Raw genomic sequence first — 12,887 nt, forward strand, 5'->3', positions numbered from 1 at the left:
TGCCCAATGTGGGGCATGAAGGGTTGAGATAAAGACACATCTGACCCGAACGGGTTAAAACAAATTTGTTATAAGCATTCATTATTTCAGTTTAGTACTTGCTGTTCACAATGCTGGTTTATTTGCTCTCAGAGTTGTTGGATCTGTTCTTGGAGTTTTGGTATGTAGCACCTTACGTCCCCACATTGTGACACCAGCATCTCATCTGGGGCTTCCAGTGCCGGCTCTTATTTGGGAAACCGCCTGGCAGCACCCACGGTGCCAACAGGAGGGTCGGGGCCACCGCGGAGGCTCTTGCCCTGCACTGCTCAGGCCCATGAGCAAACCCACGAGTGAAGTTCCAGCTTTTATTATTGGGGATCTGCAGGTTTCTGGGACAGGGGCTGGGAGAGCAGCTGGGTGTCAGGGTGTCCTGCGAGGATCCCGGCCTCTTCTTCCTCAGCCAAAGCCGAGGTGCTGTGCGAGGGTCCCCACGCCGGGAGGGCTGGAGTCTGGGCCGGCTGCAACGGCGGGCATTGCAAAGGGCAGGGAGATGATGAGCACAACAAGCCCATGCCACACTCCCTCCCTCCCTTGCACCTCCCGGTCCTCAACCCCGTCCCCCGTTGCAGCCGGCCGAGACTCCAGCCGCCGGGCAGAGGGGATTTTGGCCAGTGCCCGGCTGTGCAAGCAGAGGCCCCCACACTGTTGGAAGGTGCTGCGGCCTCTCCCCCATCCCGCTCCCAGCGTTACCCCCACCAGCACTGTGGCGCAGTGCTGGGGGTGACAGTCCCGCCATGCCCTGGCAGTGTGCAGGTTGTGCCGGCGGGCAGACTGTGACCGCGAGGTCGTTGGGCAGCTATGCCATGAGGATGGGCTCTGCATCCATGAGAACTGCCTGGTGAGTCCCCAGTCCCCGACTCCCCCCGGTCCCCAGCCCCGCACCGCCAACAGCCCCTGGCACGTGCCCTCTTTGCCCCTCTTGCAGTACCACGCCAGCGGGCTGAGCCAGAGAGGGGCCGACGAAGAGGGCTTCTATGGCTTCCTCTTCCCTGACATCCGGCAAGAGCTGAACCGGGTGGCACAGAAGGTGAGGCCGGGGACGCGTGTCCCCACCGTGGTCCCCATGCCCCGTGTCCAGCGCTGCACAGGCCAGCAGCCCCCAGGGAGGATCTGGCAGCCGGCTGTAAGCAACCCCCCAGATCCTCCTTCCCCCCAAAAGGCCCATTTCTGTGGAAACTGGGGATTTGGAGAGGGTCAGTGGCTTCATCTGTGGGCCGGAGTCACCGGCCAGGCAGCCCACCGAAATGTGGTGGGGCTGTGCTGGGTGAGGGCGAGCCGGGTCCCCGGGGGCGTGCGGCGCTGACGCCGTCCATCTCCGTGCTGTCCCCAGAGGTGCTGCGTTTGCCGACTGTGGGGCGCCTCGGTCACCTGCCGGGGCCGGCGCTGCCCCCGAATCTTTCACTTTCCCTGCGGCAGCGAGCGAGGCTGCGTTTCCCAATTCTTTGGGGAGTTCAAGTGAGTGTATGCACACCGCGGGGCCGGGGCCGGGGTGGAGGAGGGCTGGGGCTGAACTGTCACCTCCGTCCCGCAGATCCTTCTGTTGGAAGCACCGGCCGGTGCAGCGGGTGCAGGCGGTGCAGCAGGAGCAGACCCCCTGCCTCATCTGCCTGGAGGCGGTGGCGGGGCGGCCCTGCTACGACACCCTGGTCTGCCCCGCCTGCGCCAGCGCCTGGTTCCACCGGCGCTGCATCCAGGTAGGCGGCATCGCCCCCAGCCCCTGATGTGGTCACCCCTGTTGTCACCCCGTCGCCCAGCTCCGGGACGGGGCGAGCGGGACACCCGCACCGCTGATGCTGATGCCATCTCTGCCCCAGGGCCAGGCGCTGCGCTCAGCCCTGCTCCATTTCCGCTGCCCGCTCTGCCAGGACATGGCCACCTTCCAGGCGGAGATGTTCCGCCTGGGCATCAAAATCCCTGACAGGTGGGTGCCCTCCCCTCTGCCTCCCTCCCCCTCCGCGATGTTCTGGCCGATGTCCTCCTGCCTTCGTGGTTGCCGGCCGGGGGGTCCCCCAGACCCCCAGGGCCGAGCGATCCCCTGCTCCCGCAGGGATGGTTCCTGACAGGAGGACGGGACCTTCGTGGCCCATTACTGGTGGCACAGCTCCTGTGACGCCGGCCAGTGCCTGGCGGGACGGGAGCAGGCGGAGGAGAATGGATGAGTGCCAGTGACCCCGGTCCCCGCAGGCCGAGCAAGGAGACGATGCCTTTGTCTCCTCCTTCAGGCAGGGCTGGAGGTTCCCTGGGATGCCGAGCCGGGCATGACGCAGGGTGCGGGCTGGCAGCCCGCAGCTCGGGGGCCTTTGGTGGCAGTGGGGGTCCTGTTGCTTCTCCAGGCCCTGGTGGCTTCTGCTCTGCAGCTCCTGTGGCTCCCGCAGGACCCACCAGCTCTGCTCCGCCGTGGGAGAAGATGCTGACACCTGGGCGTGCAGTGGCTGCAGCAACATGGGCAGTGGTGAGGGGTGCAATCAGGGGGACAGGGTCCCCAGGGCCACGTGGCCACCAGAGCAGGGCTGTGATCCAGGGAGGCAGGGAGGGAACATGGCATGGGCTTGTTGTGCTCATCATCTCCCTGCCCCTTGCAGTGCCCATCGTTGCAGCTGGCCCAGACTCCAGCCCCTGGGCAGATGGGATTTTGGCTGGTGCCCGGCTGTGCAAGCAGAGGCCCCCGCGCCATTGGAAGGTGCTGCGGCCTCTTCCCCATCCCGTTCCCAGCGTTAACCCCACCAGCACCGTGGCGTGGTGCTGGGGGCAACTGTGCCACCGTGCCCTGGCAGTGTGCAGGTTGTGCCGGCGGGCAGACTGTGACCGCGAGGTCGTTGGGCAGCTGTGCCATGAGGATGGGCTCTGCATCCATGAGAACTGCCTGGTGAGTCCCCAGTCCCCGACTCCCCCCGGTCCCCAGCCCCACACCGCCAACAGCCCCTGGCACGTGCCCTCTTTGCCCCTCTTGCAGTACCACGCCAGCGGGCTGAGCCAGAGAGGGGCCGACGAAGAGGGCTTCTACGGCTTCCTCTTCCCTGACATCTGGCAGGAGCTGAAGCGGGTGGCACAGAAGGTGAGGCTGGGGGGCACGTGTCCCCACCTTGGTCCCCATGCCCCGTGTCCGGCGCTGCACAGGCCAGCAGCCCCCAGGGAGGATCTGACAGCCGGCTGCAAGCAACCCCCCAGATCCTCCTTCCCCCAAAAAGGCCCATTTCTGTGGAAACTGGGGATTTGGAGAGGGTCTGTGGCTTCATCTGTGGGCCGGTGTCACTGGCCAGGCAGCCCACCGAAATGTGGCAGGGCTGTGCTGGGTGAGGGCGAGCCGGGTCCCCGGGGGCGTGCGGCGCTGACGTGCTGGGCCATCACGAGAACAGGAGGAGTAGGAGGCAGAACCCGTAAATGAGATGGTGACCACCCGATCCCTAGCTCTGAGTGAGCTGCGAGATATGCAAAAAGATTTCAGACGTCGTCCAGGCGAGCACATTGTCACCTGGCTGCTCCGATGCTGGGATAACGGGGCCAGTAGCCTGGAATTAGAGGGGAGGGAAGCCAAGCAGCTGGGATCCCTTTCTAGGGAAGGGGGCATTGAGAAAGCGATTGGACAAGGGCCACAAGTCCTCAGCCTCTGGAGGTGACTCCTGTCAGGCGTGAAGGAAAGGTATCCCTTCAAGGAAGATGTTAGATGTCACCCAGGCAAGTGGACCACCATGGAGAGAGGTATCCAGTACCTGCGGGAATTAGCCGTGCTGGAGGTGATTTATGATGACCTGAACAACGAGCCGTTACCCAAAGACCCAGATGAAGTCAAATGCACCCGACCCATGTGGCGGAAGTTTGTACGGAGCGTACCAGCGTCACATGCAAACTCATTGGCAATAATGACCTGGAGAGATGGAGAGGAACAAATGGTGGATGAATTGGCTGGCCAACTCTGGCAATACGAAGAAAGTCTCTCTTCCTCCCTACGGGCCTGTGTCTCTGCTGTGGAGAAACTGTCTCGGGAGTTCCAGCAACTCAAAGACCTACTCCCCACCTGCACGGGCCAGTATCTCAGCCATTAGGATGAGAGAGAGAAGATATCGTGGACACACACCCCGGGGCACCCTGTGGTTTCATCTGCGTGACCAGGAAAAGTGCTGCTCCAGTTTCCAGCGAGAGTTCCCCAGACAGAGTAGAAGGGCTGATTCCACTTCCGACCTTAATAAAGGGACTTCTGATTCGTACTTACAAGAAGTGGGCAGCGAATACGATGACCAGGACTAGAGGGGCCCTGCCTCCAGCCAGGTGGAGGAGAAGCACAACCAGTTTACTGGACTGGATTTGATGGCCTGGCGCATCAGACCCACAAGAGTTAAAGCTCTCGTAAACACCGGTGCACAGTGTACCCTAAAGCCATCAAGCTATGAAGAGGCAGAACCCATTTGTATTTTGGGAGTGACAGGGGGATCCCAAGAGCTAACTTGCGATGTATTGGAGGCCGAAGCGAGCCTAACTGGGAACGAGAGGCAAAAGCACCCCATGGTGACTGGCCCAGAGGCTCTGTGCATCCTTGGCATAGACTACCTCAGGAGAGGGTACTTCAAGGACCCAGAAGGGTACCGGTGGGCTTTTGGTGTAGCTGCCCTGGAGACGGAGGAAATTAAACAGCTGTCCACCTTGCCTGGTCTCTCGAAGGCCCTTCTGTTGTGGGGTCGCTGAGGGTCGAAGAACAACAAGTGCCGATTGCTACCACAACGGTGCACTGGCAGCAATATTGCACCAACCGAGACTCCCGGCTTCTCATCCATGAGCTGATTCGTCAACTGGAGAGCCAAGGGGTGATCAGCAAGACTCGCTCACCCTTTAACAGTCCCATACGGCCAGCGCAAAAGTCTAATGGAGAGTGGAGACTAACGGTAGACTATCGTGGCCTGAACGAAGTCACGCCGCTGTTGAGTGCTGCCGTGCCGGACATGCTAGAACTCCAATACGAACTGGAGTCAAAGGCAGCCAAGTGGTACGCCACAATTGATATCGCTCATGCGTTCTTCTCCATCCCTTTGGCGGCAGAGTGCAGGCCACAGTTTGCTTTCACTTGGAGGGGCGTCCAGTACACCTGGAACCGACTGCCCCAGGGGTGGAAACACAGCCCTACCATTTGCCATGGACTGATCCACACCGCACTGGAACAGGGTGAGGCTCCAGAACACCTGCAATACATTGATGACATCATCGTGTGGGGCGACACAGCAGAAGAAGTTTTTGAGAAAGGGGAGAGAATAATTCAAATCCTTCTGAAAGCCGGTTTTGCCATAAAACAAAGTAAGGTCAAGGGACCTGCACAGGAGATCCAGTTTTTAGGAATAAAATGGCAAGACGGACGTCGTCAGATTCCAATGGATGTGATCAATACCATAACAGCCATGTCCCCACGAACTAGCAAAAAGAAAACACAAGCCTTCTAAGGCGTTGTGGGTTTTTGGAGAATGCATATTCCAGATTACAGCCTGACTGTAAGCCCTCTCTATCAAGTGACTTGGAGGAAGAACGATTTCAAACGGGGCCCTGAGCAACAACAAGTCTTTGAACAAATTAAACAGGAGATAGTTCAGGCAGTAGCCCTTGGGCCAGTTCGGGCAGGACAAGATGTGAAGAATGTGCTCTACACCGCAGCCGGGGAGAATGGCCCTACCTGGAGCCTCTGGCAGAAAGCACCAGGGGAGACTCGAGGTCGACCCTTAGGGTTCTGGAGTCGGGGATACAGAGGATCCGAGGCCCGCTACACTCCAACTGAGAAGGAGATATTGGCAGCATATGAAGGGGTTCGAGCTGCTTCGGAAGTGGTTGGTACTGAAGCACAGCTCCTCCTGGCACCCCGACTGCCGGTGCTGGGCTGGATGTTCAAAGGGAGGGTCCCCTCTACACATCATGCAACTGATGCTACGTGGAGTAAGTGGGTCGCGCTGATCACACAACGGGCCCAAATAGGAAACCCCAGTCGCCCAGGAATCTTGGAAGTGATCACGAACTGGCCAGAAGGCAAAGATTTCGGAATATCCCCAGAGGAGGAGGTGATGTGTGCTGAAGAGGCCCCACTGTATCATAAACTACCAGAAAATGAGAAGCAATATGCCCTGTTCACTGACGGGTCCTGTCGTCTTGCGGGAAGGCATCGGAGGTGGAAGGCTGCTGGATGGAGTCCTATACGACAAGTCGCAGAAACTGCTGAAGGCAAAGGTGAATCGAGTCAGTGTGCAGAGGTGAAAGCCATCCAGCTGGCTTTGGATATTGCTGAACGAGAAAAATGGTGGCAAATGCCCTGTGGGGGTGACTACTGCAATGGAAGCAGAACAACTGGCAGTGCAAAGGTAAAACTATCTGGACCACCGCATTGTGGCAAGACATTGCTGCCCGGGTAGAGAACCTGGTTGTAAAAGTAAGTCACGTAGATGCTTATGTACCAGATTAACGAAGAATGAACTTTGATGAAACCGAGCAAAGTGCAACGATGACAGAACCGGATGAGTGCAGCGATAATGGAACCAGAACTGGCTTCAGCATGCAACAATCCAACAGCACACACCATGTCTCCTGCCCTGAAAGACTGTTGTGACAGATGGAGCCCAAAGTCATGGACTAAATGAACTCAATGGACATTTTAGATGGCCCATGGACTAAGGGAATGTGTTTATTGCTTGCCTCTCTAAACTGCCTTGCCCTACTCGCTGCAAGCCCAGACGGACACCTCCAGCTTTGCCAGCCCCAGCGGAACTGGTTCCTTGAGCGAGGGGGTGGAATGTGGGAAAAGCACAAAAGATTGGCTGAGGAAGAAGAGGCCAGGCTCCTCGGAGGACACCCCGACACCCAACTGCCCTCCCAGCCCCTGTCCCAGGAACCTGCAGATCCTCACTAAAAAACCAGCACCCCAGGATGCGGTTTGTCCTCTGGGCTGCCAGGGCACACCTCTGACTCGCATCGAGCCTGCTGTCGACCAGCACCCCAGAGCCCCTTCTGCAGGGCTGCTCCCCAGCCACTCCTCTCCCCATTTAGACTTGTGCCCGGCATCTTTATTTTGGTACAGTTTAAATTGGGTTTGTATTTGTAAGGGACGAGGCCCAAGCAACTGCACCGTGAGCTTAAACAACCCTTCCTGGAACCAGAGCCCTGAAAGAAGATTCCAGAAATCACAGGGAGGGGCCTGGTGTCTCTCCTCTTGATTGTCTGGTGTGTCAGCCACTCCTGAAACCGGAGTGAGAGAAGGTTCCAGAAGTCCAGGGGCTGGGGCAATAAATAGAGGCACGTAGAAGCCTCTGAGGCGCCCTCTACGCCGAAGACCCTTGTTGGCAGGTCCGAGGCTGGAGCCATGATTGGTGAGTCTCTCCCTCTTTCCCTCTCCTTTCTCTTAAAGCTGTGAAGTAACACAAGGCCCTCCTTGGTTCCTCATAAAGCCGCATAGCTTAGGTAGATACAACTGCTAGAGAACCAACATTTGCAGAATATTTGTTCCATTGAAGCTGATATTTATGCAGGGACCTTGAGTGATTGTTTCACCTTAATCCACCCTGAGGGGATTTGTGAATCTGAGTCACTTCCCCCCCTCGTAGGTGGGACGCGACAGTATTTTCCCTTTTCTTAGCAAAAAATACTTGGTTTAACTTAAGTTAAATAGAAATTTTCGCGTTGAAGCAGGCTGCAGCTCAAGCACTCTGGTGACTGCGGAGAAGTGTCGCCTACACCGCCGTTACCTTTCCCGCCGTTGCTGCTGGCCCCGCCCACCTCAGCCGCTGGCGCGCGAGCCGCGGGCGCTTGGCGGGGCTCTCCGCTCCCCTGCGGTTCCCCCGGTGCGGGACCCCCCGTACCCAGCGCTAGACCGCTCCGCTGCGAATCGTACCGGCACCGGAGCTGCTCGCCTCGGCGACTGGCGCAGGGTGAGTGCGGGCAGCTCAGCCCTGGCTGGCGGGGGGAGCAGGGTGGAGGTGGGCTCAGCACAGCGCCGGGGCTGACAGTCCGCAGCTCGGGCAGTGGGTCCTGTTGCTCCCCCAGGCCCTGGAGGCTCCTGCTCTGCAGCTCCTGTGGCTCCCGCGGGACCCACCAGCTCTGCTCCGCTGTGGGAGAAGATGAGGACTCCTGGGAGTGCGGTGACTGCAGCGGCATGGGCAGCGGTGAGGGGTGAAGCCGGGGGGACAGGGTCCCCAGGGCCGTCTGGAGCCTGGGGACAGGCGCAGGGCTGCGATGGGGGGAGGGAGGGAGGGAGCGTGGCATGGGCTTGTTGTGCTTATAATCTCTCTGCCCCTTGCAGTCCCCGCCGTTGCAGCTGGCCCAGACTCCAGCCCCTGGGCAGATGGGATTTTGGCTGGTGCCCGGCTGTGCAAGCAGAGACCCCCGCGCCATTGGAAGGTGCTGCGGCCTCTTCCCCATTTCGTTCCCGGCGTTACCCCCACCAGTACCCTGGTGCGGTGCTGGGGGCGACTGTGCCACTGTGCCCTGGCAGTGTGCGGGCTGTGCCGGCGGGCAGACTGTGACCCCGAGGTTGTTGGGCAGCTGTGCTGTCAGGTTGGGCTGTGTGTCCCCGAGAGCTGAGTGGTGAATTGCCGGGGCTCGGCACCCGCAGGTCCTCAGTCCCACACCGCCGAGAACCCCTGGCACGCGCCCTCTTTGCCCCTCTTGCAGTACCACGCCAGTGAGCTGAGCCAGAGCAGGGCTGATGAAGAGGGCTTCTATGGCTTCCTCTTCCTGATATCTGGCAGGAGCTGAACCGGGTGGCACAGAATGTGAAGCTGGGGGGCATATATCCCCGTGTCCGGCGCTGCACAGGCCAGCAATCCCCCAGGGAGGATCTGGGGTGAAAGCAACCCCCCAGATCCTCCTTCCCCCAAAAAGGCCCATTTTTGTGGAAATTGGGGATTTGGAGAGGGTCAGTGGCTTTTTCTGTGGCCCGGTGTCACTGGCCAGGCAGCCCACCGAAACGTGGCGGGGCTGTGCTGGGTGAGGGTGAACTGGGTCCCTGGGGGCATGCGGTGCTGACGCCTGAGGTGCTGCATTTGTCGACTGTGGGGCGCCTCGGTCACCTGCCGGGGCCGCCCCCGAATCTTCCACTTTCCCTGCGGCAGCGAGCGAGGCTGTGTTTCCCAGTTCTTCAGGGAGTTCAAGTGAGTGTATGCACACCGCGGGGCCGGGGCCGGGGTGGAGGAGGGCTGGGGCTGAACTGTCACCTCTGTCCTGCAGGTCCTGCTGGAAGCACCGGCCGGTGCAGCGGGTGCAGACGGTGCAGCAGGAGCAGACCCCCTGCCTCATCTGCCTGGAGGCGGTGGCGGGGTGGCCCTGCTACAAAACCTTTGTCTGTCCTGCCTGCGCCAGCGCCTGGTTCCACAGGCGCTGCATCCAGGGAGGCGGCATCACCCCTGGCCCCTGTTGTTGATCACCCCTGTTGTCACGCCGTCGCCAGGCTCCGTGGGGTGAATGGGACCCACCCTGCTGCTGATGCCATCTTTGCCCCAGGGCCAGGCGCTGCGCTCAGCCCTGCACCACTTCTGCTGCCCGCTCTGCCAGGACGTGGCCACCTTCCAGGCGGAGATGTTCCGCCTGGACATCAAAATCCCTGACAGGTGGGTGCCTCCCCACTGCCTCCCTCCCCCTCCGCGATGCTCCGGCCGATGTCCCCCTGCCTCCCTGGGTGCCGGTGGAGGGTCCCTCAGCCCTCTGGAGCTGAGCGCTCCCCTGCTCCCGCAGGGATGCTGCCTGGGAGGAGGACGGGGCCTTCGTGGACCATTACCGGCAGCACAGCTCCTGTGACGCCGGCCAGTGCCTGTGCCCAGTGGGATGGGAGCAGGCGGAGGAGACCGGGTGAGTGCTGGTGACCCCGGTCTCTACAGCTGCAGCAGGAAGACGATGCCTTTGTCTCCTCCTTTAGGCAGGGCTGGAGGTTCCCTGGGATGCTGAGCCGGGCACGGCGCAGGGTGTGGGCTGGCAGCCCGCAGCTCGGGGGCCTTTGGTGGCAGTGAGTCTAGGCTCCTGGCACTTTGGCTGAGGAAGAAGAGGCCAGGATCCTTGCAGGACACCCTGACCCCCAGCTGCCCTCCCAGTCCCCAAAAACTGCAGATCGTCATAAATAAAAACTTGAATCTTTACTCGTGTGTTTGCTGATATGTCTGAGCAGCGCAGGGCAAGAGCCTCAGTGGTGGCCCCGACCCTCCTGTTGGCAGTGCGGATGCTGCCAGGCCCTGGTGAGATGCTGGTGTCACCCCGTGGGGACGTGCTGGGTGGCACTGGAGCTGGACCTGGACTGGGGATGGGGAAGCACCGCGGGAGCTGCCGTGGGGCTGAGGCCGCCCTGCCCAGGGGGAGCAGCAAACCCAGGGCGTGGGGGGGCGTCCCTGTGGGTCCCTTCCCCAGTGCCGGTGCTCCAGGAGGGACTTCAGAGACCCCCAAAGGGCTTGAGAGCACAAACACTTCCTTTAGGCATCAAAACTCCTGACTCTTCGTTAAGAGGCACTTTGATACAGTTCAAATTATTATTTTGATTTAGTTTAAATTATTTTTGTATTTTCCCTTTTCTTAGCCAAAAATATTTAGTTTAATATATTTATAAAATATTTAAATCTCAAGGTCACAGTCATTGTCTGCTTTGTATATTCTATTATTGTTCTTGTCATTGCTATAATTATTATTACTGTCCTACTTTGTTTTATTTCAATTATTAAAAGTGTTTTTATCTCAACCCATGAGTTTTCCTACTTTTGCCCTCCTGATTCTCTCTCCCATCCTACCGGAACAGTGGGGCTGAGTGAGCGGCTGTGTGGGGTTTAGTTGCTGGCTAGGGTTAAACTACAATATATAGCCTAAATGATTGTGGTTTAAATTATTATTAAGTACAGTTTAAATTATTTTTGTATTTTCTGTCTTCTTAGCCAAAAATATTTAGTTTAATAAAATATTTAGACTGTGGGGTCACAGTCTGCATTTTCATTGACAGGCACATTGATATAGTTCAAATTATTATTTTGATACAGTTTAAATTATTTGTCTTTTCCCTTTTCTTAGCCAAAAATATTTAGTTTGATATATTTATAAAGTATTTAGACCTCGGGGTCACAGTCTGCCTTCTTGGCCTTTCCCCGGACTCTTACCCATGAGCACTCGACCCTTTCATCACCATCGTCAAGCTCCAGACAGTCAAAACCCTCCCGAACACCCTGCTCCACCGCTCACCGCAGGGATACAGAGTCAGCTCCGAAGCTCCGCGGCCGGAGCCCTGATGGGAACCAGGCGGATGAAGGCTGCTCCAGCCTCCCTGTGCCTGCTGGAAACCTGCCCAAAAGCATCTGCGTTTTCAATTCCTTCTTGCCTTTAAGGAAATTTTTGACATGAGTGAGGGGCCTGTTGTGGCCCAATTTCCTCTATTTGCCATGCGCATTGCCGCCGCGGTGGGTGGACGGGCTCTAGGGGCTGCGGGAGGATTTTGCCCACAAGGCGAGGTGATTCCCGGGGATCTGGAGCCCCCCGGCAGAAGCAGGGTGACCCCCAGGGGTGCCCATCTCCGGGGTCTGGCTGGGGCTGAAGGACAGGTCTAAACCTCCAAGCACCTCTCCTTCCGCAGCCGCCCCTGTGTAACCCCTTGATCCATCTGGGGAAAAACCAACCTAACCCCCAAAAGCCAGGGACCTGCTCGAGAAGTGGGCCCATGTGAACCTCGTGAGGTTCAACAAGGCCAAGTGCAAGGTCCTGCTCCTGGGTCAGGCAAGCCCCGGTATCCACGCAGGCTGGGGGATGGAGGGATGGAGAGCAGCCCTGCCGAGAAGGACTTGGGGGTACCGGTGGAGGAGAAGCTGGACACGAGCCGGCAATGTGCGCTGGCAGCCCCAAAGGCCAACCCTATCCTGGGCTGCATCACCAGCAGTGTGGCCGGCAGGGCGAGGGAGGGGATTCTGCCCCTCTGCTCTGCTCTGGGGAGACCCCCCTGCAGTGCTGCGTCCAGCTCTGGAGCCCAGTGTTGGAGCGGGGCCAGAGGAGGCCACGAAGATGATCAGGAGACGGAACGGCTCTTCTATGAAGAAAGGCTGAGGTTGTTCAGCCTGGAGAAGAGAAGGCTTTGGGGAGACCTTATTGCGGCCTTTCAGTACTTAACGGGGGCTTATAAGAAAGATGGGGAGAGACTTTTTAGCAGGGCCTGTTGCTACAGGACAAGGGGGAATGGTTTTAAACTAAAACAGGGGAGATTTAGGCTAGTTACAAGGAAGAAATTTTTTACACTGAGGGTGGTGAGACACTGGAGCAGGTTGCCCAAGGAGGTGGTAGATGCCCCGTCCCTGGGAACATTGCAGGTCAGGTTGGACGGGGCTCCGAGCAACCTGATCGAGTTGAAGATGTCCCTGCCCACGGCAGGGGGGTTGGACTAGATGAGCTTTAAAGGTCCCTTCCAACCCAAACAATTCTATGATTCTATGAAAAATTTCTTTACTGAAAGAGTGGTCAGGCCTTGGAACAGGCTGCCCAGGGAAGTGGTTGAGTCACCATCCCTGGAAGTATTTAAAAGACGTGTAGACGAGGCCCTTAGGGACATGGTGTAGTGGCCATGGTAGTGTTGGGTTGATGGTTGGACTCGATGATCTTAGAGGTCTTTTCCAACCTTAATGATTCTATGACTCTATGGTTCTATGAAACCCCCCAAACCCAACCTTTCTCCCATTGCCAGCCTGCGCCTGCCTTTATCCCTGCCTCAATCCGCACCCCACCGGGCGGGCAGCTGCCCAGGGCATCCCGAAACCCCACGCCCGGGCAGGGGCTGCTTCATCTTGGGGTGGAGCTGAGGGGTTCAGCCTCGGCCCTTTGGGTTTCCCTGCCCTCCCTGGGGCTCCCAGGACTATTCCTGGGTCCCCGCGGGGATG

The 12,887-nt window shown here is 58.6% G+C and overlaps 2 protein-coding genes across 2 annotated transcripts in view; one reads left to right on the top strand and one right to left on the bottom strand.

Annotated features, from left to right (window-relative positions):
• Nucleotides 1–12,887, bottom strand: part of MRPS17 (mitochondrial ribosomal protein S17) — a 322,974-nt gene that overhangs the window by 44,316 nt on the left and 265,771 nt on the right. The window lies entirely within an intron of this gene.
• Nucleotides 317–10,130, top strand: LOC142090765 (uncharacterized). The gene is made up of 13 exons (XM_075169124.1): nt 317–367; nt 770–880; nt 968–1,069; nt 1,373–1,497; nt 1,574–1,736; nt 1,857–1,963; nt 2,376–2,494; nt 2,625–2,908; nt 2,996–3,114; nt 9,036–9,152; nt 9,229–9,384; nt 9,498–9,608; nt 9,733–10,130. Exons 1-13 carry the CDS (start codon nt 317–319, stop codon nt 9,848–9,850), a joined length of 1,683 nt encoding a protein of 560 aa, XP_075025225.1. The 3' UTR covers nt 9,851–10,130.

This window comes from Calonectris borealis, chromosome 19 (genome assembly GCF_964195595.1).
Source record: "Calonectris borealis chromosome 19, bCalBor7.hap1.2, whole genome shotgun sequence".
Lineage (NCBI taxonomy): Eukaryota > Metazoa > Chordata > Aves > Procellariiformes > Procellariidae > Calonectris > Calonectris borealis.

What these genes read in the sequence shown, in the direction of transcription:
- LOC142090765 (XM_075169124.1), top strand. Translation starts at nt 317, where the DNA reads ATGAGCAAACCCACGAGTGAAGTTCCAGCTTTTATTATTGGGGATCTG. An exon ending in GGCATCAAAATCCCTGACAG is followed by an intron (nt 1,964 to 2,375) that starts GTGGGTGCCCTC and finishes TTGCTTCTCCAG; the next exon opens with GCCCTGGTGGCTTCTGCTCT. An exon ending in AAGGTGAGGCTGGGGGGCAC is followed by an intron (nt 3,115 to 9,035) that starts GTGTCCCCACCT and finishes CTGACGCCTGAG; the next exon opens with GTGCTGCATTTGTCGACTGT.